General features: G+C 37.9%; 1 protein-coding gene across 1 annotated transcript in view; it reads right to left on the reverse strand.

Annotated features, from left to right (window-relative positions):
- LOC140732658 (dynein axonemal heavy chain 8-like) overlaps positions 1 to 26,516 on the reverse strand; it is a 952,247-nt gene that overhangs the window by 288,666 nt on the left and 637,065 nt on the right. Inside the window, exon 54 of the mRNA XM_073055351.1 lies at positions 21,434 to 21,568. Coding sequence (XP_072911452.1) covers positions 21,434 to 21,568 — 135 coding nt within the window. The remainder of the gene's footprint in view (positions 1 to 21,433; positions 21,569 to 26,516) is intronic.

A 26,516-nucleotide genomic window follows, 5' to 3' on the forward strand; every position in this document is an offset into this window, starting at 1 on the left:
AACAAACAAAATTTACAAGGGAGGTAGAAGAAGCCTATACTCCTGAAAGAATGTTCTTATTGATACAAGATACTAATACCAAAATTGGAATGGTGGATTCTAAAATTGATAAACTGATGAATGCGAATGAAAAGCTTGAAAAAACTGTATCTGCTGTCCAAGAATCTTTGAGGAAACTGGAATCTCAATATCAAATGATTAAAATGGATACTAATAAAATTGGAAGACAACAAGAGACAATACATCAAGTGATTAAGGAGCAGGAGCTAAAGTTTTTTACTATGGAAAAGAAAATTGCTGAGGTTTCGTCAGAACTATCAAGAATTAAGAAGAAAATGATCGATCTGGAAAGTAGAAGCTGAAGGATGAATTTACGTATACTGGGTTTGCCTGAAAATATGGAAACTGGTGAGTCATTAAAGTTTTTCACGAGTATGTTATACTCACTTTTTAGTGAGACACTTGAAACCTTTCCGCTAATAGACAGGGTTTTGAATTCCCCGCAATAAGCCATCGGTTGAGATGAAACCATGAGCACTAATTCTGCGCTTACATTATTTTGCAACTAAAGAAGCAATTCTTCGAAATGCCAGGAAGCGGGGAAAGTTAACTTACAACGGTGTGGAGTTTCATATAGAGGAAGATTTTGCCTCTGAAGTTTATACAGAAATAATTAAATATCAAGAAGTGAATGGCAGAACTCTATAGGAAAGATCTTCACTCATCTCTGTGCTATCCTGCCTGCTTGTTCATCTTTCCACCTAACCCTTGTCCTAAACGTTTGATTCTCCCGAAGAAGCTAGGAAGTTTCTCAATGACTTTAAATCAGTCACGTAAACAACTTCTCCAGTGCCGTTCTGCAAGCAACTTCAACATTTAATCCTTAGCTGACAATCATGTGTAGTTGAACTGTTTAAAGACTAATCTATGTTCTATGTCTGTATAGTCATCACATTGATTTTTTTATTTCTTTTCCTTTTTTAAGATTTGTATGAATCTAACATGAATTGCAAGACATTATTTGCTTGAATCTATTTTTTTCTAAATATATGATCAATCTTTACTTAACGAATTTAAGATAACCGCTGTTAATTATGTGCTAGCATCATTGACATAAAATTGAATTTAATCTTTAGTTGAGAGTCATTTATAAAAGAGCAAATCTCTTTATTTTTTGAATTAAATACAACTGAGGGTATGTCAAAGTTGGATATTTGGGATACGATGAAATCTTTTCTTGGGGGACTTATAATTTCATATTCAACAGCTTTAAGAAAGAAAACGAAAGCAGAGCTTTTAGTGATTACTAACAGGATCAAAGAAATAAAATAAAGTTTATTCAGTATTACCTACCAAAGATTTATACAAGGAAAGGGCGAAACTTCAACTGCAGCTTGACTTGCTATTGACTTATCCCATTGAGCAGCAACTTTTGAAATCCAAAAGTCAAATTTATATACATGGAGATAAATGTAAATTGTTAGCTCCTCAACTCAAAGCATCTATGGCTAGAAGGCAGATTTTGAAAGAATGAAGATCTGATAGAACAGAAACATCTGACAGTCAGGAAATTAATAAGGGTTTTTTGGACTTTTACTCTAATCTTTATAAATCTGATTTTTTCAGACAACACTACTTCTATGAATGAATTTCTGCAAAGATTGAATATACCTCAAATTTCTACCCAAGGTATGAATACTTTAGATGCACCCATTAATAGAGAGGAAATAGTAGGAGTTATATCTTCTTTTCAATCAGGTAAAGCTCCGGGACCCGATGGTTTTATGGTAGAATTTTTTAAGACGTTTACGGATATTCGTACACCTCATCTATGCCAAATTTTCACTGAATCTATATCTTTTGGGACCCTCCCAAAAACTTTTTATGAGGCATCAATTTCATTAATTCCTAAAAAAGAAAAACATTTATTTGAATGTGCCTCTTACAGACCAATTTCTTTAATAAATGTTGATTCCAAAATTCTTTCTAAGATTTTAGCTAACAGGCTTGAGAATGTTTTACCTAAGGTTATTTCTAAGGATCAAACTGGATTCATTAATAATAGATATTCATATTTTAACATTTAGAGACTACCGAATATCATTCATTCCTCTCCATCTAAAGAATTTGAATGTGTTGTTTCTCTTGATGCAGAGAAAGCCTTTGATAGGGTAGAATGGCCCTATTTATTTCAGGCTTTAGAAAGATTTAATTTTGGTCCATGTTTCATTTCTTGGATTAAGCTGATTTATCAAGCCCCTTTGGCGGCAGTTATAACTAATAACCAAAAAGTTTCTTATTTTAGGTTATATAGAGGTACCCGGCAGGGTTCCCCTCTCAGTCTGCTGCTATTTAATTTAGCTTTAGAACCTCTCGCTATTGCTCTTTGGGACTCCAATGAGGTTTTGGGTATTAAGCGAGGAGATAAATTGCATAAGGTTTCATTGTATGCAGATGACTTTTTAGTTTATATTTCAGATCCTAAGAAATTGATTCCTGCTTTGTTATCTATATTTTCTGAATTTAGTAGTTTTTCTGGATATAAATTAAATTTGCATAAAAGTGAGTTATTCCTTAGTAACAATTACTTTGATCAATATGATCAATTTCCTTTTAGTATTGCTAAAATAACTTTACTTACCTCAGTATTAAAATTACCAAAAATTTTAACAACCTGTATAAATATAACTTTCTTCCATTAATTGAGTTTATGCAGCAAGTAATTTCTAAATGGTCTCCTATGACATTATCATTAATTGGCTGTATTAATGCTATTAAAATGATAGTATTACCGAAGTTTTTATATGTATTCAAGCAATCCCCTCTTTTGTTCTTAAACTGTTTTTTGATAGAATAGACTCTAAAATTTTATCTTTTATTTGGAATAATAAAAATTCTAGATTGAGTAAACTTTTATTGCAGAAATTAAAAAAGTATGGTGGTATGGCTTTGCCAAACTTTAGATTATTCTACTAGGCAATTAACATTCATTATATCGCTTTTGGGTTCATTTTTCAGATATACATGATTGTCCCTTATGGGTGGATTTGGAGAAAAGCTCGGTGAAGGGGTATTCTTTGGCTTTTTTATTGTGAGTTCCTCTTCCTTTTTTGCTTTCTAAGATCAGTAGTCGAGATTTTAATCCTATTGTTAAACATACATTAAGAATTTGGTTTCAATTTTGTAGATCCTTTGATTTTAATAACTTTGTTCTTTCTTAATTATTTTTTTAAACCTTCAATTTTTGATTAGACCTTTTCAATTTGGAAAACCAAAGGAATAGTAACTTTTTTAGATTTGTTTTTGGGTAATTGTCTAATGCCTTTCACTCAGTTAGCAGATAAACATGACCTATCTAATGTACACTTCTTTAGATATTTACAAATTAGGAATTTTCTATGTAATCTACTGCCAGATTTTCCTTTGGCTTATTCACCTAATATTATTGATACTCTTTTTCAGGTCAAACCATTTCAAAAAGGACTGATAGCTATAATTTATAAATGGTTATTGAACTTGCATATATTACCTAATGATAAAATTAAAGCTGCGTGGGAACTAGAGTTTCAAAAGTCACTTTCAGATAATCAATAGGATAAAATTTTTCATTTGGTAAATATCTCTTCTATTTGTGCCCATCGCTCCTTGATACAGTTCAAGGTAGTGCATCGGGCACATATGTCGAAGGACAAATTAGCCCGTTATTTTTCTAATATTAATCCTATTTGTGATAGATGTAATATTGAGGTGGCTACTTTAACACATGTTCTGGTCTTGCATCAAGTTAGATAATTTTTGGAAAGAAGTCTTCAAAACTTTGTCAAAGGTTCTGAATTTGGATCTACAACCAAATTTTCTTATGGCAATTTTTGGGATCATTCCTTCAGAAGCAGGAGATATTCCTGTTTCCGCTCAACGGGTAATAGCTTTCACAACTTTATTGGCTAGGAGAGCCATTTTGCTTAAATGGAAGGACCCTAATCCACCTACTGTTATTCACTGGCTTACCTCCATTATGTCCTGTTTAAGTTTAGAGAAAATAAGAAGTCAGACATTTGACACATTCTCTAAATTTGAGGAAACTTGACAAACTTTTATTCAATATTTTCATATGCTCTGACCTATGGCCCTTCCAGTTACCTTTTTGAAGTTTTGGATTTGATCAGAAAGTTTTTCCTTGTTTTTTTTTTGGTTTTCATTCTCAGTTTGAGCTGCCCAGTTCCTTTTTTTGTTTTTTTTTTGTGTTTTGGGGTTTTTTCTTTCTGCTTATGTCTATTATAAACGTTTCTTTATCTTTTTATCGATAAGAGGAGAATCAATTACCCTTCTCTTTATTATATACTATTAGATTAATACTTTGTTTGATCTTGATAATGTTATTTTTCCTTTTATTCGAACTGTTATTGATACAGATATTTGTTATAATTCTCCTCTTGTTTATATATGTACTTTTTTATTTAACTAATAAAAAGATCGATAAAGAAAGATTATGCAGAACGTTTGAAGTTAATAGCTCATCAGTTAATAACTCATCAGGGGTGATGGATAAGTTTGCGGCCTAAGGTAGAAGGAGATGAGTTATTAACTTCAAACTTTGTGCATAATCATTCAAAGAGTTGAACTGCGTGTGTGCGTAATGAGAGCTGTATAACTCATCTCCTTCTACCTCAGGCCACAAACTTATCAATCACCCATCTGTGGACGCTTTCTGGACGTCCAAGATCCGTATGCTCCATGACTGCTGGACTAAGTGTGTAAATGTAGGAGGGGACTATGTAGAAAAATAAAAGTGCTAGGTTTTCTAAAATTGATGCCTTCTACCTTAGGCCACGAACTTATCAATCACCCCTCATATAATCAGACTATGCTTCTCCAAATGCTCATAAATCCTATATCTAAGAATCCTCACCAATAGTTTGCCCCCCACTGAAGTAAGACTCTCTGGTATATAATTCCCAAGATTGTCCTTATTACCTTTCCTAAGCAAAGGAATAACATTTGCCACCTTCCAATCTTCTGGTACTACTTCTGTTACCAGTGGGGCACAAAGGTCATCAAAGGCACAGCAATCTCTTCCCTCATTTCCTGTAGCAATGGTATATCCCATGTGGCCCCAAGGACATAATGTTTTTCAGAAGTTCAAGTTCATCTCCTTTCTTTATGTTGACATATTCCAGTACATCAGCCTGTTCTATGCTGTAGTCACATTCATCAAGACTCTTTCTGTAATGAAAGAGCTACGGATGGTGATGAACCCAAGTGCAGAGTAGGGTCGAGACACAAATGAAATCAAAAGGTGAAATCACAAACAGTAGACCTAGAAATGGAACTCCTATGAATGAGCACTAAGGGCTCAGTATGAAGCCTTTTAAGTACAGACTTTCCATGAAGGAATGTGGCAGGCAATAATTGGCAGTCTGAGACTTAAAGGGATAGTGGCAGTTAACTATACTCCAGGGAAATGGAGTGCCGAAACCTGGATGCCTGCCTCTGCTCAGTCGGGACAATGACAGAACTTCCTTCCCCTTCCTATGGCCAGCTGCTGATGGCCCAGGGCGATCAAGATGGTGCTAGTGGGGGACGTCACGTGATGACGTAGGATCGAGACGCTGGAACCCAGCTCTCCCGTAAAAAGTTAATAAATTAATGTTTAAATGAAGAAAAGTTAGTCAATACTTTCTAAAAGTTACTTATAAACTACTCCGGATTGTGTCAAGCTATGCCTCAAAGAAAGAAGATGAAGAAAACTAATACCGGGAAGACAACGCAAGTTGGAACAGGAACAAGGCCCACGTCAACCAAAGAACCGCGGTCTCAGGTACATTATACCACCGGTGATACGGAACAGGAAACTGCGGCAACATCGGCCATTTCTAAAGGAAAAGACCAATGCGAACTGCGCAAACGCGAAGGATGGAGCATACACAAATGGGAGCAACAAGAACTACAAAGCCCAGTTACCACTGCAACTGAAAGTGATAGCGAATCGGAGGGAGAGTCAGATCTTCCGGAAAGATCAGACGAAGAGGGAGATAAAAGTTCTTCTGGAAATATAGAAAAGACTTTGAGGCAAATAATGCGTAAATTAGACACATTAAAAGTAATTAAAAGTAATCAAAAAGTACTCAAAAAAAAAGACAAATATGGAGATTATGCTTGATAAAATGACAAAGAGACAGGAAAAAATGGAAAAGAGAATTATGGACTTGGAAACTAAAACGGAAGACATGGTTGAAAGAATGGACAAAATGGAAAATGAAAATACTGCTTGGATATCAGAAAGAAAACAATTTATGGAAAAAATTGATAAGCTTGAAAATTTTAGTAGACAAAATAATATTAAAATTGTTGGACTTAAAGAAGATATAGAAGGAGAAGATCCAATAAATTTTTTTCAAAAATGGATCCCTGAAAAATTGGAAATGGAAAGAGAAATTCCAATCGAGATTGAAAGGGCTCATAGATCCTTAAGGTCAAGACCTCAAGCTGATCAAAACACACGATCAATTTTGATAAAATGCTTAAGATACCAAGACAAAGAAAAGATCCTGAAGGCGGCTGCCCAAAGTGCCAAAAAGAGAAACGGGCCATTGATGATAGCAGGGAAACCAGTTCTTTTTTATCCTGATATAAGTTACAACCTTTTGAAGAGAAAGAAGGAATTTAACCCAGCGAAAAAAGCCTTATGGGAAAAGGGTTATAAATTTACAATGCGTCATCCAGCAACACTGATAATTTTTTTGGAGGAGGGAAATTTTTTTTTCCGATTATCGAAAAGCGGAGGAGTTCGTACAAAAACTTTCACCTATTGGCTAATTACACATAGAGGCTTTCAAATGTAATGGATTAAAGATGAAGATAGAGTCAACGAACAGAAGTGATGGACATTTATGGATATTATAGAAGAGAAAAGCAAAATTTTAGAAATACTAAGTGAGAATAGTATTTTTTTTCTTCTTATACATATACTTTTTTATGTTGCGGGGGACTGGGGAGCTTTGGATCGGTTACTACGGGATTCACGTGTGTAATCATGGCGATTGCCATGACCCGTACAACAGAGGGGGGTAATGTTGTGTTTTTTTTCCACAACATTAGTAGGGGGGTATTTTGTTTTTTTCTTTATATTTATTTTTCTTCTATCTTTTTGCCTGGATGATTGGTGGGGACACACATAGCAACATGAAGATTTTTATAAAGATTTCCCAGGATACCATGAAAGTTGAAAGATTAGGTATTATTATAGATTGGAGTAATATAATTTTAAAAAAATGACTAATCTACTGAATTTTTTAAGTTTTAATGTTAATGGGCTTAATGGGCCAGTAAAAAGAAAAAGAATTTTAACATATATTAAAAAAATGAAAACAGATATAGCTTTTTTACAATAAACTCATTTAACAGACATAGAACATCAGAAATTAAAAAGAGACTGGGTAGGAAATGTTATTGCAGCTTCATTTAATTCAAAGGCGAGAGGAGTTGCAATTTTGGTTAACAAAAATTTACCAATTAAAATACAAAACGTATTAATTGATTCGGCGGGGAGATATCTAATTATACACTGTCAAATTTTTTCAGAACTATGGACCCTTATGAACATTTATGCACCAAATGAAAATGATGTAAAATTCATACAGGAGGTTTTTTTGAATTTGGCTAACGCACATGATAAAATATTAATAGGTGGAGATTTTAACTTTTGTCTAGATCCAGTTTTAGATAGATCAACAAAGGTTGTTACAAAATCAAAAGCAGTAAAATTAACTCTATGATTGATGAAAGACTTAAATTTGATTGATATATGGAGAAGAATTAATCCAAAAGAAAGAGATTATTCATTTTATTCAAATAGACATAAAACATACTCAAGGATAGATTTTTTCCTATTATCAACGAATATTCAAGATAGAGTGAAAAATGTGGAATATAAAGCAAGAATATTGTCAGATCATTCTCCTTTAATAATGACAATGATAATGATAGATAAAGAGGAATCAATTTATAGGTGGAGATTTGATTCAATATTATTAAAACATCAAGATTTTTGTGATTTTATGAAAAAACAGATTCAGTTCTTTTTAGATATAAATTCACATTCAGTTGATGATAAATTTATAGTGTGGGAAGCAATGAAGGCATACTTGAGAGGTCAGATAATAAGTTATTCTTCTAAAATGAAGAAGGAATATATGATAGAAATAGATCAATTGGAAAAAGAGATTACAAAATTAGATAAAGAATCCCAAAGAAATATGATAGAAGAAAAACGAAGACAACTTATTAACAAGAAGTTACAATATAATACACTCCAAACATATCGAACAGAAAAAGCAATTATGAGAACTAAACAAAGATATTATGAACTAGGTGAAAGATCACATAAGGTTCTTGCATGGCAGTTAAAAACAGACCAGACTTCTAAAACAATAAATGCAATTCGAATAAGAGTAAATAAAATTACTTATAAACCTTTAGAAATTAATGAAGCTTTTAAGAATTTTTATTCTGAGTTGTATAAATCAGAATCATAAAATGACAATGTCAAGATAGAAAGGTTTTTATCACAAATAACTCTTCCAAAATTAAATACGGAAGAACAGAAGGGATTAGATATGCCTTTTACATTGAAAGAGGTCGAAGAAGCCCTAGGATCATTTCAAAGTAATAAATCTCCAGGAGAAGATGGTTTTCCGCCTGAATTCTATAAAAAGTTTAAAGATTTATTAATTCCTCCTTTTATGGAGTTAATACACCAAGCGGAAAGAACGCATAAACTTCCAGAATCTTTTTCGACAGCTATTTTAATAGTATTGCCAAAAAAAGATAGAGATCTTTTAAAGCCAACATCATATAGACCTATTTTTTATTAAACACTGATTATAAAATAATAGCAAAAATCTTATCTAATAGGTTATCTAAATGCTTACCAAAATTAGTACATATGGATCAAACAGGATTTATTAAAAATAGACAATCGGCAGATAATGTAACTCGCTTATTTAGTATAATTCATTTAGCGCAGAAGAGGGAGGAAATGAGCGTGGCAGTTGCTTTAGATGCAGAAAAAGCATTTGATAGATTGGAATGGGATTTTTTATTTAAGGTATTGGAAAAATATGGATTAGGAGTATCTTTTATAAAATGGATTAAAACCTTAAATACTAATCCCTAAGCCAAAGTAGTGACAAATGGTCAAATTTCAACACCATTTCAGTTAACAAGGTTAACTAGGCAAGGTTGTCCATTGTCACCTGCTTTATTTGTGTTGGCGATAGAGCCATTAGCTGAATTGATTAGAATGGACCCAGATATTAAGGGTTTCAGAGTTAATCAGGAAGAATACAAGATTAACTTATTTGCTGATGATGTTCTGCTTTATCTAACAAACCCATTGTACTCATTGCATAAATTATCCTATAGATTAGAAGAATATGGGAAAATATCAGGTTATAAAATAAATTGGGATAAAAGTGAAATTTTACCTCTTACTAAAGGAGATTATAATCAATGTCGATTAATAACCCAATTTAGATGGCCGGCAAATGGTATAAAATATTTAGGTATAAGAGTTGATAATGACATAAAGAACTTATACAAATTAAATTATTTACCACTATTGAAAAAAATTCAAGAAGATCTTGATAAATGGATGGTATTACCAATAACATTAGTAGGTAGAGTAAACACCATAAAAATGAATATATTCCCTAGATTACAATACTTATTTCAATCACTACCAATACAATTACCCCAGAAGTTTTTTCAAGAGCTGAATAAATATGTGAGGAAGTTTCTTTGGAAAGGTAAGATGTCAAGAATATCGTTGGAAAAATTGACATGGAAATTTGAGCTAGGAGGTTTACAACTTCCAAATTTTAAGAATTATTATAAAGCAAATCAACTTAGATTTATTGCATCTTTTTTTGAGAAAGATAAACCGGCATGGATTAGAATAGAACTAGATAAAATAGGAGAAAACACACCAGAAGACTTTATATATAAATGGGAATCTAAATGGATATGGGAAAAGAAAGAATCTCCTATATTAAAACATTTGATTGATTTATGGAATAACATAAATGTTGATGATGAGACAAAGAAATCCTTATTAGCAAAGAGATCTTTAATTCAAAATAGACTTATTCCTTTTACAATGGATAATCAACTTTTATATAATTGGTTTCAAAAAGGGATTAGATATATAGGAGATTGTTTTGAAGGAGGTATATTAATGTCATTCGATCAATTAAAGAATAAATATAAAGTATCAAACAATACTCTTTTTTGTTACTTTCAACTAAGGGCTTATTTAAGAGAAAAGTTAGGTCAAACAATGTTATTACCGAAATCCAATGAAATAGAAACTTTAATTCAAAAAGGAAAGATTAAAAAATCTATCTCTTGTATGTATAATTTGATTCAAAAACAGGCAATTAAACAAGGAGTCCATAAGTCAAGACAAAAAGGGGAAAGTGATTTGAATATTAAAATTGAAAAAAAAAATTGGTTAAGATTATGTCTTGAGAGTATGACAAATACAATAAATGTCCGATTAAGATTAGTGCAATACAATTTTTTACATCAACTATATATTACACCACAAAAAATAAATAAATTAAACCCAAATTTATCTGATCAGTGTTTCCGATGTAACCAAGAAATTGGTACTTTTTTACATTTTACTTGGTCTTGTTCTAAAATTCAACCTTTTTGGACAAATTTAAGAGTTTTATTGGAACAAATTATTGGAATACAACTTCCACATAATCCAATATTACTTTTACTAGGTGATATTGAAGGGAGAAAACCGATATCCAAATTGAATAAATATCAGAAAGAATTTATAAAAATTGCATTGGCAGTAGCCAAAAAAGCTATTGCAGTTACTTGGAAATCGGATACATATTTAAGTATAGATCGTTGGAAGAAAGAAATTTATGGCTGTATTCCACTTGAAAAAATTACTTATAATTTAAGAGATAAATATGAAACATTTTTGAAAATTTGGCGCCCTTATTTACAAAAGATAGGATTAAATATATAGGTGCTCTGAAGATGAAATAATTGGTTACTTGGGGAAAGAAATAAATATATATACTAAAGTTATTATGAACTCCATGGAGCATGTGGGGATCTTCCAATATCCAGGCATTCCTTTTTTTTTTCTTTCTTTCTTTCTTTCTTTCTTTCTTTCTTTCTTTCTTTCTTTCTTTCTTTCTTTCTTCTTTTTTTCAATAGGGATGTTGGGGGGAGGGGTTAAGGGGAGGGGGGATGGGTAACACATATTTTCTTTTTCACACACTTTTATTCTGTACTATTTGAAAACACAATAAAAAAAAGTTTTAAAAAAAAGATGGTGCTAGTGACAATCCTCTATCAAGGTAGGGTGCAACGTCCTGTGAAGGAATCCAGCTTCCTTCTTCTGGGCCATATCCCTTCCAACCCACGAGGTAATGCCTTTTACCTCAAACAATGTGGGTGTCCAAAAGATGTCAGACTGTGTAGGTGGATAGTACTTCAACAATTCTGGGAGGTGGACGATGTTTGGGAACCAAAGCCAAGAGGCTGGCACTCAAGGGCTTGGGGGGGGGGGATAAATGGAATGTGGGGAGTTGGAGACAATAGGTTACTGGGTTGACGTATCACAGGAGTTTGAATGGACCGATGTAATGAGGGGCCAATTTTCTGTATTCAGCCTACATAGGGAGATCTTTAGTTGAGAGCCAGACCTGTTGACCAGGAAGAAGTGCTGGTCTGTCTTCTCCAGCAGTTAGTCTTGTCTTGTTGTTGCTACAAATTGGCCAACAACATATCTCTTGCCTTAAAACATTTCTGGTGAGATCTCTGAACCAGTTGTTCTGCTGATGGAATGCCCACATCTGCTTCTTGTTTAGAGAACAGTGGAGAATAGTATCCAAATTGGCATTTGATAGGGGACATCCCAATAAATGAATGATGAAGTGTGTTGTGTGCAAGGTCTGCCCAGATCAGGTTGTCATTCCAGGTGGAAGCTTCCCCGAGGCTAGACATTGGAGTGTTCTCTCTAGGTCCCAGTTGACCTCCTCTATTTGCCCAAGGGTCCGAAGATGGAGCCTAGACAACAGAGTGGCAGAGGCCCCAGTGAGCTCACAAAAGGCCTTGCAAAACCAAGAGGCAAACTGGGGACTATGATCAGAGATAATCTCCTGGGAGAAAACATGAACCTTGAAGATGTGTTGTAACATGAGCTTGGCGGTTTCTGAATCTGATAGTAGTTTGGGAAGCGGTACGAAGCGGTAGGCCTTGGAGAACTGGTCTACCACAACTGTGATTACTGTATTACACTGAGATGTCAGAAGACCACTGATACACTGATTTCTATGGACTTTATGTGAGACCAAGGGCAAGTAAAAATGGGGAGAGGGTGAAGCAAAGCTTGTGATTCTGCTCGGGGTTCTTTATTTCATGTGCAGACATCACATGCCAAGACATACTCTTGGACACCCGTATCACATCAGGCCACATTTTATGACAAACTCTATGGTGCAAGCCAGCCCAGATGCTTAGCCAGGTTTAACATGTGTTCCATTTAAGCAACTCTGAACTAACAGAACATAGATACATCTGTTAGGACCATTGTCTGGGTCTGCCCCATGTTTTTCTTGGGCTCTGTGAACTATCAAGCCTTTGTTCCAGTGTTCTACCATTCTAGACCTGCGAATTTTAGTTTAAGGGTTCGCTTCCCTGTTAGGTGCTTCAAACTATCGAGAGAGGACGTCTGGTTTTTGATTTATCTGAACCCAGGCGGCAAGTAATAAAGAAGTTGAACCTATTAAAGAATAAGGTTCAACATACCTGCCTGGAATTCAGTCTCTTCATATCCCCAATTTTGTGGCTGGTCCTTTACACAAACTGATGTTTGGACTCCTCCAACCATTGCCTCCACTCCTCCAGTGCCAACAATTCCTGATGTCATAGTTTGACTCCGTGGGAGAAAGATGTCTTGAGTAGAAGACACAGGGATGCAATTTGTGGTCTGAAACAGGTTGTTGGGACAAGGTGGGCCCTACTCTCATTTATGATGCGTCAACCTTTGGGGAGCATGCCTTATGAGAATAGGCTGAGTGAACTCGGCCTTTTCTCCTTGGAGCGAAGGAGGATGAGAGGTTACCTGATAGAGGTGTACAAGATGATGAGAGGCATTGACTGTGTGGATAGTCAGAATCTTTTTCCCAGGGCTGAAATGGTTGCCACGAGGACACAGGTTTAAGGTGCTGGGGAGTAGGTACAGAGGAGATGTCAGGGGTAAGTTTTTTACTCAGAGAGTGGTGAGTGCGTGGAATGGGCTGCCGGCAATGGTGGTGGAGACGGATACGATAGGGTCTTTTAAGAGGCTTTTAGATAGGTACATGGAACTTAGTTAAATAGAGGGCTATAGGTAAGCCTAGTAATTTCTAAGGTAGGGATGTGTTCGGCATAACTTTGTGGGCCAAAGGGCCTGTATTGCACTGTAGGTTTTCTATGTTTCTATGTTTAACCTCCACCACGAAAGACGAGATCATGTCCAGTGGAGCTAGGATAGATACAGACGTGAACCATTGTTTTAACTCTGCAAAAGTTGTCTCGGCCTTTGGGGTCCAGCAGATGGGTCCAGTAGTTTTCTTGGTAAGGGTGGTGAGAAGTGCTGCCCCTGAACTGAAATTGTGGATGAACTGCCTGTAAAGGTTGGCAAAACCTCGAAACCACTGGAGTTATTTCACAGAGGTGGATTGCTGCCAATTCCACATAGCCTGGGTTTTTAAGATAGGAGTTTATTTGTAGATTGTCATTAGATACAACAAATCCAAGGAGGGAGACTGTGTATATATGGAATTCACTGTTTCTGAGACTGATGAATAGTTGATTTGAGAAGACGTTGTAGAACCTGCAAGACCTGCCAAGGTGTATTCATGAGTGAACTACGAGAAAATGAGTATATCATCTAGGCAGATAATAATAAAGAGGTGTAGCATCTTTCAGAGGATGTAATTGATGAAGGTGTGAAATACTGCTGGGGCATTTGACCACCTGAAAGGCATGATCCAGTATTTGTAGTGTTGAACGCTGTTTTCTATTCGTCTCCCTCACAAATACGGATTAGGTTGTAAGCCCTACAGAGCTACAATTTGGTAAATATTATAGCTCCCTGGAGAATCTCCAAGACCGTGTTCATGAGAGGGAGAGGGTACTACATTTTAACAGTGATCTTGTTTAGCCCCTATAGACTATGCAGGGCCTTAGTCCACCATCCTTCTTAGTGACGAAGGAAAAAGGCCTTTTCCTTGCTGAGGACCTTCAATAGGTCTGAATATTCTGGAGGTACTCTAGATAAATCAGATGAACTGGGGTTAGAGGTAGAAGATTCAACAGGTAATTCAGGAGGTATGTCAGAGGAAGCCTTGGAATTTTCTTGGAGGTATTTTGGGAGGTGACACTGAAGGTATCTTAGGCTCTTTTTGGAGGCATTTTCTTTTCCACTGGTCTGACCAACCCAGAACGATGTTCAAATGACTCTCAGGTTGTGGGATGACAGCCAGGGATGATCCAGAATGAGTGGCACTTCTGGGGTGCAAATGAGATGGAGCTGAATTGATTCTACATGCTGGCCAATCTTGAGCTTGTGCAGGGATGTTTGGTGGTCAATCTGCTCCGGCATTAAAGATCTCCTACCCAGTGCCGTAGCAATGAGCTGCTGGTTGAGATGTGAAAGGGGATATTTAATCTTCTGGCCAGTACGAGGTCCAAAAAAAATCCCTTGTTGCACTGGAGTCAATTAAGGCATCCAGAGAATGTTTTTGGTCTCCCCATGAAAGTGACATGGGGAGCACCACTCTGAAGGGAGCTGAACCAGGAATGAGACTAGCAACTGTTACAGCCCTCCCTACACTGGACAGCCTCGGGAATTTCCTGGCAGCTTGAGACTAAAGGTCCTATAATGTCTGGACTCATCACAGTAAATGCATCATCACTCCCTCCTTTAGCTCGAGAGAGCCTGGTCCAGTCTATTTGCATTGGCTTCTTGGAGGTTGGGATTCGCAGTGATCGAGAAGGAGTCTTAGCCCAGGGAATAGATGAAGATAGAAGGTAATCAGGGGGAAGAATCTCTTTGGAATAATCCCCTTTATCTATCCCTTCTCCTTTTCCTTAATCAGTTATCAAGTTGAATTGCCATATTCATAAGACTCAAGATCCTTCACCAGGTCATGAGCCACAAGGGCATCCTTTAGCTCATCCCTCAATCCCTTATGGAATCAAGTGGTTAGTGCTTCCATATTCCAACCACTCTCTGCAGCCAAGGTATGAAATTCTGTGGAATAATCAGCCACAGACCAATTCCCTTGGTGCAAGTTGAGGAGCTTTTTCACAGACCCATGTCCTCCAGCAGGGTGATAGAACACCCACCTCAAAGTTTCTGCCAAGAGTTCTACACTAGCACAGGCGGGTGAAGCCTTCACTCAGAGTGCAGAAGCCCAGGCAAGGGTTCTTCCAGTAAGGAATGGGATAATATAGGCGACCTTACAGTGTTTCCATAGGAACTTGAATGGCTGTAACTGGAAGGCCAAGGAGCATTGTACCAAGAATCCTCAGCATACTAAGGGTTTACTGTCATATTGTTCGCTGTACAGCCATCTCTCATGAGTACTGACAGAGTCTCCAGTTTGAATATACCCACAGCTGCCAGCCACTCCGGCCAAAATTGGATCCTGCCTACCAGAGTTAGAATTTTTCTGGAGAGTGGTGAGGATCTCTTGAAGCATGCTGGGTCTACCAACAGTTGCTTCCCAGTAGGCCAGTTCAGTTCACAGACAGTCATACTCTGCTGGGTTCATGATGGCACAATCGTACTGAAACAAGAGAGCTATGGATGGTGGTGAACCCAAGTGAAGAGTAATGACTAGAATTAACTCAGACTTGAAATGCACAAGTCAATAAAAATGAAATCCAAAGGCAAAATCACATACAGTAGTACCAGAAATAGAGCTCCTACAATTGAGCACTGAAAGTTCAGCATGAAGCCTTTAAGTACAGACTTTCCATGAAGGAATGTGGCAGGCACTAATTTGCAGTCTGAGTCTTAATCAGAGAGTGGCAGGAAAATGGCGTGCTGAAACTTGGATGTCTGCCACTGTTCAGTCAGGACCATGACATCTTTCACTGGTGAATACTGAAGCAAAGTATTCATTAAGAACCTCCCCTACCTCCACTGACTCCAGGCATGTTTCTTCTTTTATCTCTGATCTGATCCTCACTCCAGTCATCCTCCTGCTTTTCACATACATTAAAACACCTTGGGGTTTTCCTTAATCCTACTTGCGAAGGCCATCTCATGTCCTCATTTAGCTCTCCCAAGTCCCTTCTTAACATCCTCCCTGGACAACCTTATAACTCTCCAGAGCCCTGTCTGATTCTTGATTCCTTAACTTTAAGGAAACTTCTTTCTTCCCCTTGACTAGATATTCCACATCTCTTGTCAGCAATGATTCCTTCATCTTACTGTGCTTTCCCTGCCTCAATGGGATAAACCTAATCAGATCCCAATGTTATTCTCCTATGGTCCACGTTCCTCTCCTATTAGGATTCTTCTTTTCCAGCCCTTGACTTTTCCCACCCATTTGGCTTTACCTATCACCTTCCAGCTAGCGTCCTTCTTTTTACTTTTTACTCTTCCCCTTTCCTTCTCAGAACCAAAGAAGGGTCTTGGTCTGGAATGTTGACTATTAATTTCCATAGATGCAGCCTGACCTGCTGAGTTCCTCCAGCATTTTGTGTATGTTGCAATAAATCAATCATGCCTACTGAGACATCCTACATCCATACTTCAGGAAATCTGACCACTTGGGTGGGCTTCTGCTTTCTGCTCCAGGCAGAGACGACTAATGGTGATGTCCTGCAGACAGCTCATGAAACTATTTCTTTTACTTCTCAAATATGATGCTACTAGTAAGCTGTGTGAGATTGGAAGCTGTAATTTACATTTTGATATTGTGTGTTTGGGACAATTGAGCGATCTGGCACTTTAGTATCTCCAAGAGAGTTAAGTGAGGTAGGGAGTGGAGTGTGCGGCCTGGAAGCTTGGAGATGGGGCATGAGCAAAGTTGAAGCCAATGAAAATAAGAGCGAAAGATGGGTGGGTATTTGGTGGTGTCTGCTGCATTTGACCAGTCTACCTTTCCCTCTTGCTAGCTGCAATCAGAGGAAAATGTAGGAGTTTGGGGTTCACATTGCAAAGATTGATTGGCGAGGTTTGTGGCTGTTGACTTTTTTGGGAGGACTTTGAGGTTCATGTTGCATGTGTTTCTGGATTTTCGTTACTCTTTTTTTGCTGTTTGATTGAGATGGACTGGGGCACTTGGCAAAGACTGGCTCTGTGCCCTTCAGTCAGCTATTGGCACAGTGTTGAACTGAACTAAACTGAATACTCCTGGACTCCTAGTTTGATGTTTGATATTCCATGTGTTGTTTGCTCACTTTTTGGCATTTATGCAATTTGTTCTTTTTTGCGTGTTGAGTGTTTTCTCTGAACGGGTTCAGTTTCATGGCTGCCTGTAGGAGGACGAATTTCAAAACTGTATTTTGTATACATACTTCGATAATAAATTTACTTTGAATTTTGAATCTTTCAAGGGATGGCACCAGTGAACAGGACTACAAAGATATAATCAATAGATAGAAGAGCATATTCAAAATTGCTTTGAATTTGTAGATTACATCATATCAGAGAATTATCAAGAGATCTGAATGAATATGCCACAGTCGTCACTGACTTCATCAATATCTGTGTGGATGACTGTCTTCCCACAAAATTACCTTGCTTATAAAAAGTATTCACCCCCTTGGAAGTTTTCATGTTTTATTGTTTTACCGCATTGAATCATTGGGACTTAATTTGGCTTTTTTGACACTGAGCAACAGAAAAAGATTCTTTCGTGTCAAATTGAAAACAGACTTCTACAAGTAATCTGAACTAATTAGAAATATAAAACTCAAAATAATTGATTGCATAAGTATTCACCCCCTTCAAGTCAGTATTTAGTAGATGCACCTTTGGCAGCAATTACAGCCCTGAGTCTGTGGTCAATCATCAAGAAATGGAAAAAATATGGCAGAGCTGTATTTTTTTTCCCTATCTTTCTTAATAAAACTGCTCAAGCTTTGTCAAATTGCATGGGGATTGTGGTCCAACCACAAATTCTCAATTGGATTGAAGTCTGGAACCTGACTTGGCCACTCCAGGACATTAACTTTGTTGTTTTTAAGCCATTCCTGTGCAGCTTTGGCTTTATGCTTGGAGTCATTGTCTTGCTGGAAAACAAATCTTCTCCCAAGTTGCAGTCTTCTTGCAGACTGCATCAGGTTTTCCTCCAGGATTTCCCTGTATTTTGTTGCATTCATGTTACCGTCTACCTTCACAAGCCTTCCAGGCATCCCAACAGCATGATTCAGCCACAACCATGCCTCAAGGTAGGGATGGTGTGTTTTTGACGATGTGTGGTGTTTGGCTTACAAGCATTTAGTCTGATGGCCAAAAAGCTCAATTTTGGTTTCATCAGACCATAGAACCTTCTTCCAGCTGTGTTCAGATTCCCCAACATCCCTTCAAGCAAACTCTAGCTGAGACTTTGAGTTTTTTTCAACAGTGGCATTCACTTTGGCACTCTCCCATAAAGTTCGACTGGTGAAGCACCTGGGCTACAGTTGTTGTTTGCGTAATCTCTTGCAACTCAGCTACTGAAGCTTATAACTCCTCCAGAGTTGTCTTGATGGCCTTCCTCATTAGTCCCTTCTTGCAAGGTCAGCCAGTTTTTGATGACAGTCTGCTCCAGACAGATTTACAGCCGCGCCATATTCTTCCCATTTCTTTTTGATTGATTAAACCGTACTCCAGGATATTCAGAGACATCTCCTGATTTGTGCTTTTCAATAACCATTTTGCCGAGTTGCTCGGAGTGTTCTTTTGACTTCATGGTGTAGGTTTTGCTAAGATACTGACTCAGCAGCAGTTGGACCTTCCAAATACAGCCGTATTTTAACTATAATCAATTGAAAAACATTGACTGTACATGTTAATCTCCATTTAACTAATTATGTGACTTCTAAATTCAATTGGCTGCACCAGTGATGATTTGGAGTGTCATATTAAAGGGCATGAATACTTATGCAATCAATTATTTTGTGTTTTATATTTCTAATTAATTTAGATCACTTTGTAGAGATCTATTTTTACTTTGACACAAAGAGTCTTTTTCTATTGGTCAGTGTCAAAAAAATCCAAGTTAAGTCCACTGTGATTTGATGTAAAACATGAAAACTTCCGGGAGGGGGGTGATTTTTTAAAATATAGGCACCATATATTGGGTCTTCCTAAACTGAAACCATGGATGAATCAGGAGATTTGTATTCTGCTAAGGATCTGTAGCATTCAGGACTGGTGCCCTGGACATCTACATGAAGTTCAGGTACTACCTCCAGAGGCAATTCTGGATGAAGCTAGAGACACAAATTATGCTTGACAGCTCTTGCAGGGCTTGCATGCCATCACCAACATCACAGGTAAAGCCTCCCCACCATTAAGCTCATCAACATGGAGTGTTACCATAGGAAAGCAGCATCCATCATCAGGGACTCCCAACACCCAGGTCATGCTTTCTTCTCACTGCTGCCATCAGGAAGAATGTACAGGCGCCTCAGGACTCACACCACCAGGTTCATGAATAGTTATTACCCCCCAACCATCAGGCTCTTGAGCCAGAGTGGATAACTTTACTCAACTTCACTTGCCCCATCATTGAAATGTCCCCACAACCTATGGACTCACTTTCAATGACTCTTCGTTTCATGTTCTCAATATTTTTGCTTATTTATTTATTATTAATTCTTATGATTTCTTTCTTTGTGTTAGTTAGTTGTCCTTTGCTCACTGGTTGTACAGCCAGTTGGTGCAGTCTATCATTGTGGTTTTGGAATTATTGAGTATGCTTTCAAGAAAATGAACCACAGGGATATATATGGTGACATATATGTACTTTGATAATAAATTTACTTTGAATTTTGAAAAAGGGTGAAATCCAATAGCACAATAGCAATAAAGAGCTTAATGCCTTTTACACATACTTTGAGGGGAAGAATAAGGATAGACCTGTGCAAATCACCACAGTTTTGACATCAGCCCTATGATCTCAATTTCAGAGGCTAATCAGAACACCTTCCAGGAATGAAAACACTCACAAGTTCCAAGCCCTAATGGTGTACCTAGACTGGTGCTAAAACTTAAGCTGATTAACCAACTGCAATGTTCAGGGACATCTTCAACCTCCCACTTCTATGGTCTGAGATCCTCACCTGCTTCAGGGTGGTATCAATTGTACTGGTGCCCAAGAAGAGTAAGGTGATCTGCCTCAATGACTGCTGTCCAGCAGCATTTGCATCCTTTGTAATGAAGTGCTTCAAGACATTTATTATGGCTTGAATGAATTCCTCCCTTAGGAAGAACCTGGAGACGTTTCAATTCACCCATCACCATAGTAGACTGTAGCAGATGCTATCTCAATGCTCTGCACTCTATTTCTAAAGGTAATGCCAATTACTAATAAATTTCTTTTGGCTAATGCAGCAAATCTACATTTTTTTTATTGATTCCAACTGTTCAGGGAGTGCAGTGGTAGATTCTGAAAGATTTTTTTGCTGATTTCAAGCCTTCTGTATTATTCAGGCTTCCTTTAAAAAACATGATGACTTGGAGAATAATCTAATGCACAGAGAGCAAGTCAAGCTGAGGGAAAGTGAAGAAGGGTAGGGAAGATAAGCTCTCAGGAAGATGGCTTTCAATGTATTCAGGAAGCAATATCTCTATGTTCTGCACATGATAAATGAAAACATGTTTTGCACACCTTACCCGTGTGCAATCCCTTAGTGCCTACTTTGGGTCTCTGCCTGTCATACTCATCCAAAGCAATGCTACTCCAATGGCTGCAGCATGAATGAGATTGAGCACTGGAAAAGTGCAAACTGCAAGCACAAGTACTGTCAGTCTGAGGAGGACAAGTGGACTGATCATACTACTGATGTTGTTGAGAGATGGTGGAGAAGATGCATAGTTTCCAGTTAAAAGCTTGTAAAGACCTGCAGATAATTAATTGGACGAGCTGTCATAAAAAGGAAGCTTTTTATGTTTTCTTTTGAGTCTGTCCAGAACATTCAGACTGAAATCTGAAATAATGAATTATTTAAAAAAAACAATAATATATAAAAATATTTATCTTTCTAATTTAACCACTGACATGAAAAATGGTATGGCTTAAGTTTAAAGGTGTCAAAGCTGAAACAATAAAAATGCAAAGTGCTTTCTGATACATAATTGGTGTTAATATTAGATGCATCCAGTACATTTTAGTTCATATATACCCCCTTTTACCTGAAACATATAGGGCTCTGTGGCAGAAGAAAAATTCAAACATTTAGACAGGTGTTCCTCAGGATCATATTTCTTCAAATATCCTTTAATCATAACTGTTTTTGCTGTCCCCTGTTCACCAGTCAAAAGTACTGCCTGTGAGAATTTTCAAAAATATATTTGTTACAGAAAATAAACAACTTTTTCTAATTAAATAATACTATTAAAATATCATTCATTTATTCCATGCAAAGGAAGCTGTTATGAATAACATACAAAAGTATAATTTTTATATGTGCACTAGTAGCACCAGTATTTAAGTTACTGGACTAATAATCTAGTGGGAGAAAATAAACCACTTAGAAGATTGCAGTTAGTTAAGCAGCATCTGTGGGGCCAGTGGATGACCAACATTTCAGGCTGAGAACCTGCAACAGGAATGAGTGTAGAGGGAAGATAGTCAATATACAAAAGTGAGAGGGAGGAGTAAGATAGAAGCTGTTTGGTGATAGGACAAACCAGATGAGATGGAAATGATAGGTAGTTGGAACCAAGTAGGGGAGTAATTGGAGGAAATACTGTGCTAATAGGTGATGGCTGTTAACATTTATTTTTAATGTAGGTGACCCAGCTTGGGGAGGGGAGAGTGATAGGTGAAACCAGATAAGGATGGAATGATGTGTAGATGGATTCAGATGGGGAGGGGATAGTAATGGTGAACCAAGGGAGAAGAAACTCAGGTAGTGTGGGTGATGAGCAGATGGAATCATGTGGGGTCAGCGGATATGTCTAGTAGGGATTTAAAAGGTGATCTCAGGGAAAGAGATCTGGGTGGACTTGTGGGATTGGGAAAAAAACACGGGAATGATTATCTGACATAATCCAGAGTCGTGGGCTGCAAACCACTCTCAAGTTTAATCACCTATAGTTTTTTTAAAACAATATAAAAACTAGTTATTAGTAACAATGACCATAACTACATGGTAAAACTATGTGCAGTTCATGGAGAGGGAGGGGAAAAATGTAGCTTTCTTAGCAAATTTAGCAAATATGTAACCTCAAATCTACCCCACAAGGCTTACATATAGTACAGTTTGAGATTGTCAAGCATGCTATTTGCTTCTATGCTGAAAAAGAGGAAGAATAAAATGAGTCACCAAGCATTCACCCCAACACCAAATTCGGGCATGACAAATTCAATCTTATGAAGACCACCTTACAGAATCTGGGGCCTAGAGCCCAAAATGGAAACCTGTTCCATTGACACACAAACAAAAGCCTGACAAATTTATCCTCATAATATCATACCCTGACAAAATTACCCTTGTAAAATCATACCCTGCCAAAGTTATCCTACCCTGCAGACAATGGGCCAGACTCCTCTATCATAATTTCTGGCCACATCCTCTCCCACCAACAGAACAGACCAACCAGATATGACAGTAAGGTGGTATTCAGGCATAAATGAATTTTCCTATGAATCCTCAGTCTCTATTCCAGACCCCATCAAGTATCCTGACATTAGGTAAGACGTAGTACCTGATTACCACCCGTTACCTTTTCTCAGCCAGCTAATCAGTGCTCTTCCAAGCTGAACAGCACATAGAAGTGGCATCAAGAATGTCAATAGTTCTTTAAAGTTCAGATTAAATTTATTATCAAAGTACATATCTGTTACCATAACTTAGAGATTCATTTTCTTGTGGGTACACTCTGTAAATCCAAAACCATAATGGAATCAATGAAAGACCAATCAAGGTGGCGTCAGTGAACAACAATTCCTCAGGTGACATTTTCCAGTCAGTCAATTATTTTACTTTTCCTACGTCTTCTATTTATATTTTTATTTTAATTGTGTTTCAGAAACTGTTGCAGCCTGTGACTTACAGTTTGGAGTTTGATTGAGTGATCTGCTGTCCCCAAGAAAATTCCAGGAGGGGAACCCGAGTATGAGCTACCTTGAGGAGAAGACCAGAGGTGAGGTGCAGGGCCATGATCGACTCTATTTCTTATCAATCAAAGCATTGAGGTAGATTAAAACATCGAGTCAAATGCAGAGGAGGACATTTTGGCAGTTGCTCTCCACAGAGGCCATGGCACAGCAGTCGGGAGTCTGTGGGTTGGCAGTTGGGAGGCTGCGGGTCAGTAATTGCTCTCCATGGAAGGACTGAGTTTCAATGAGTGGTCCTTGATGCTGACGGAGGATGCTTTTGAAATTCTGAGATTTATTTGATTATTGGTGTGGTCTGTAGTTTACATTGGTCTCCTTCAGTTTTCTGTGTTTTCTTTCTTGTTACTGATTGGTGGGTCTGGGTTTGGGGCTTGGGGTTTTGGTGGTTTTGTGGGTGATATGTTAGTTTTTGTGTGAGGGAAGGGTTGGGGATTTGGGGTCTGATGTTCTTTGTGGTGTTTTCCCGTGCGGAGGATCTGTTAGTTTATTGTGTGCAATAGAGGGATTGGGGGTTTGATGTTATTATTTTTTTCCTTGTGGGCAATATGCTAGTTTTTGTGAGGGCGGGCGTTGGGGGTTTAATGTTCTTGCTGCTGTTGTCCAGGTGGATGATCCGTTAGTTTTTGTATGAGGGAGGGGTTGGGGAATTTGTAGTTTGTGAGTTTTTGTTTCTTTTCCTTTTTCATGCAGGGAGGGGATTGACGTCTTTTCTTTCAATGACATCATGTTTTTTCTGTATTTCATGGCTATCTGGAGGAGACAAATCTCAGAGTTGTATTCTGCATACATTGATAATAAAATAAACCTTTGACCCTTTGAACAAGGTGGACAAACAACCAAAGTGCGAAAGACAACAGACTGTACAAATACAAAATAAAGAAGAAATAATAAAAATAAATAAGCAATAAATACTGAGACCATGAGATGAAGAGTCCTTGAAAGAGTCTGTAAGTTGTGGGAACAGTTCAGTGATGGGGCGAATGAAAATGAGTGAAGTTATCCCACTGCTTCAAGAGTCTGATGGTTGATGGGTAATAACTCTTCATGGACATGGTGGTGAAAGTCTGGAGGCTCTTGTATCTTCTCCCTGATGGCAGCAGTGAGAAGAGAGCATGACCTGGGTGTTGGGGATCCCTGATTTCCTGCAACAGTGCTCCATGTAGATGTGCTCAATGGTGGGGCTGACTTTATCCATGATGGACTGGGCTATATACATTACTTTTTGTAGGCCTTCTCATTCATGGGCATTGGTGCTTCCATACCAGGCTGTGATGCAACCAGTCAATATACTCCCCACCACACATCTATAGAAGTTTGTCAAAGTTTTTGATGTCATGCTGAATCTTTATGAACTTTTAAGGAAGTAGATGTACTGCTGTGCTTTCTTAGTAATTGTGTTTATCTGCTGGGTTCAGGACAGATCCTTTGAAATTATAACACTGGGAAATTTAAAGTTGCTGACCATCTCCACCTCTGATCCCCGATGAGGACTGGCTCATGGACCTCCAGTTTCCTCCTCCTAAAGGCAATTATCAGCTCCTTGTTCTTGGTGACATTGAATGAGAGGTTGTTGTTGTGCCACCACTCAGCCAGATTTTCAACCTCCCTCTCATATGTTGAGTCATCACCATCTTTGATTTGGCCAATGACAGTGGTGTCATCAGCAAACTTAAATATGGCATTGGAGCTGTACTTAGTCACATAGTCATAAATCTAGATAATAAATGGCCTTTAGATTCAGAGTCATAGGGCACTACAACACAGAAGCAGGCACTTCGGCTCATCCAGTCTGTGCTGAACTATTATTCTACCTAGTCCCATTGACCAACAGCTGAACCATAGTCCTCCATATCCCTCCCATCCATGCACTTATCCAAAGTGTTCTTAAATGTTGCAATCAAATCTGCATCCAGCACTTCCACTGGCAGCTCATTCTATACTAGAGCCACCCTCTGAGTGAAGAACATTCCCCTTAGGTTCACCTTAAAAAGTGGAATATTCTGCATATAGTGCAGGTTATTGATCAAGTGCAAAATCATAGTAAGGTAGATTGTGAGGTCAAGAGTCCACCTTATCGTACAAGACGTCCATTTAAGTGTCTGATAACAGTGGGATAGAAGCTGCCCATGAGCCTGGTGGAGGGGGGATCTCATTGAAACCTTTTGAATGTTGAAAAGCCTAGACAGAGTAGATGTGGAAACGATGCTTCCCATGGAGGTGGAGTTTGGGACAAGAGGACACAGCTTCAGGATAGAGGGGCATCCATTTAAAACAGAAATGCAGAGAAATTTATTTAGCCAGACGGTGGTAAATTTGTGGAATTTATTACCACAGGCAGCTTTGGAGGTCAGGTCGTTGGGTGTATTTAAAGTAGAACTTGATAGGGTCCTGATTGGACATAACATCAAAGATTACGGGGAGAAGGCCGGGGAGTGGGGCTAAGGAGGAGAAAAAAAAAGGATCAGCCATGACTGAAAGGTGCAGCAGACACAATGGGCCAAATGGCCTAATTCTGCTCCTACATCTTATGGTTATGTGCTTTCAGGCATTTGCATCTTCTGCCCAATGGGAGAAATGAGAAGAATGAACGTCCAGAGTGGATTGGGTCTTTAAGTATGCTAGCTGATTTTCTCATGCAGTGAGAAGTATAGACACAGTTAACAGAGGGGAGGCTGGTTCCTATGAAGTGCTGAGCTGTGGCCATAACTCTCTACATTTTCTTGTTCACACTATTATATTGTGTTCAGTTCGAGTTGCTGCATTAAAGAAGGATTTGAAGAGTGTGTAGCAGAGTTTTATAGGGTGTTATCTAGATTGGATCCCATTTTGGCCCATATCCCTCTGAACCTTTCCTATCCATGTACCTGTTCAAGAACCTTCTAAAAGCTGTTAATGTATCTACTTCAACCACTTCCTCTGACAGTTCATTCTACACACTAGCTACCCTCAGGTTCCTATTAAATCTTTAACAACATACATAGCATGCTGGAGAAACTCAGCAGGTCAGGCAGTATCAATGGAGAGGAATAAACAGTTGACGTTTTGGGCCAAGATCCCTTCATCAGGACTCAATTTATTCATCAGCATCCCGATGAAGCATCTTGGCCCAAAACATTGACTTATTCCTCTCCATAGATGTTGCCTGACCTGCTG

This window comes from Hemitrygon akajei, chromosome 9 (assembly GCF_048418815.1).
Source record: "Hemitrygon akajei chromosome 9, sHemAka1.3, whole genome shotgun sequence".
Lineage (NCBI taxonomy): Eukaryota > Metazoa > Chordata > Chondrichthyes > Myliobatiformes > Dasyatidae > Hemitrygon > Hemitrygon akajei.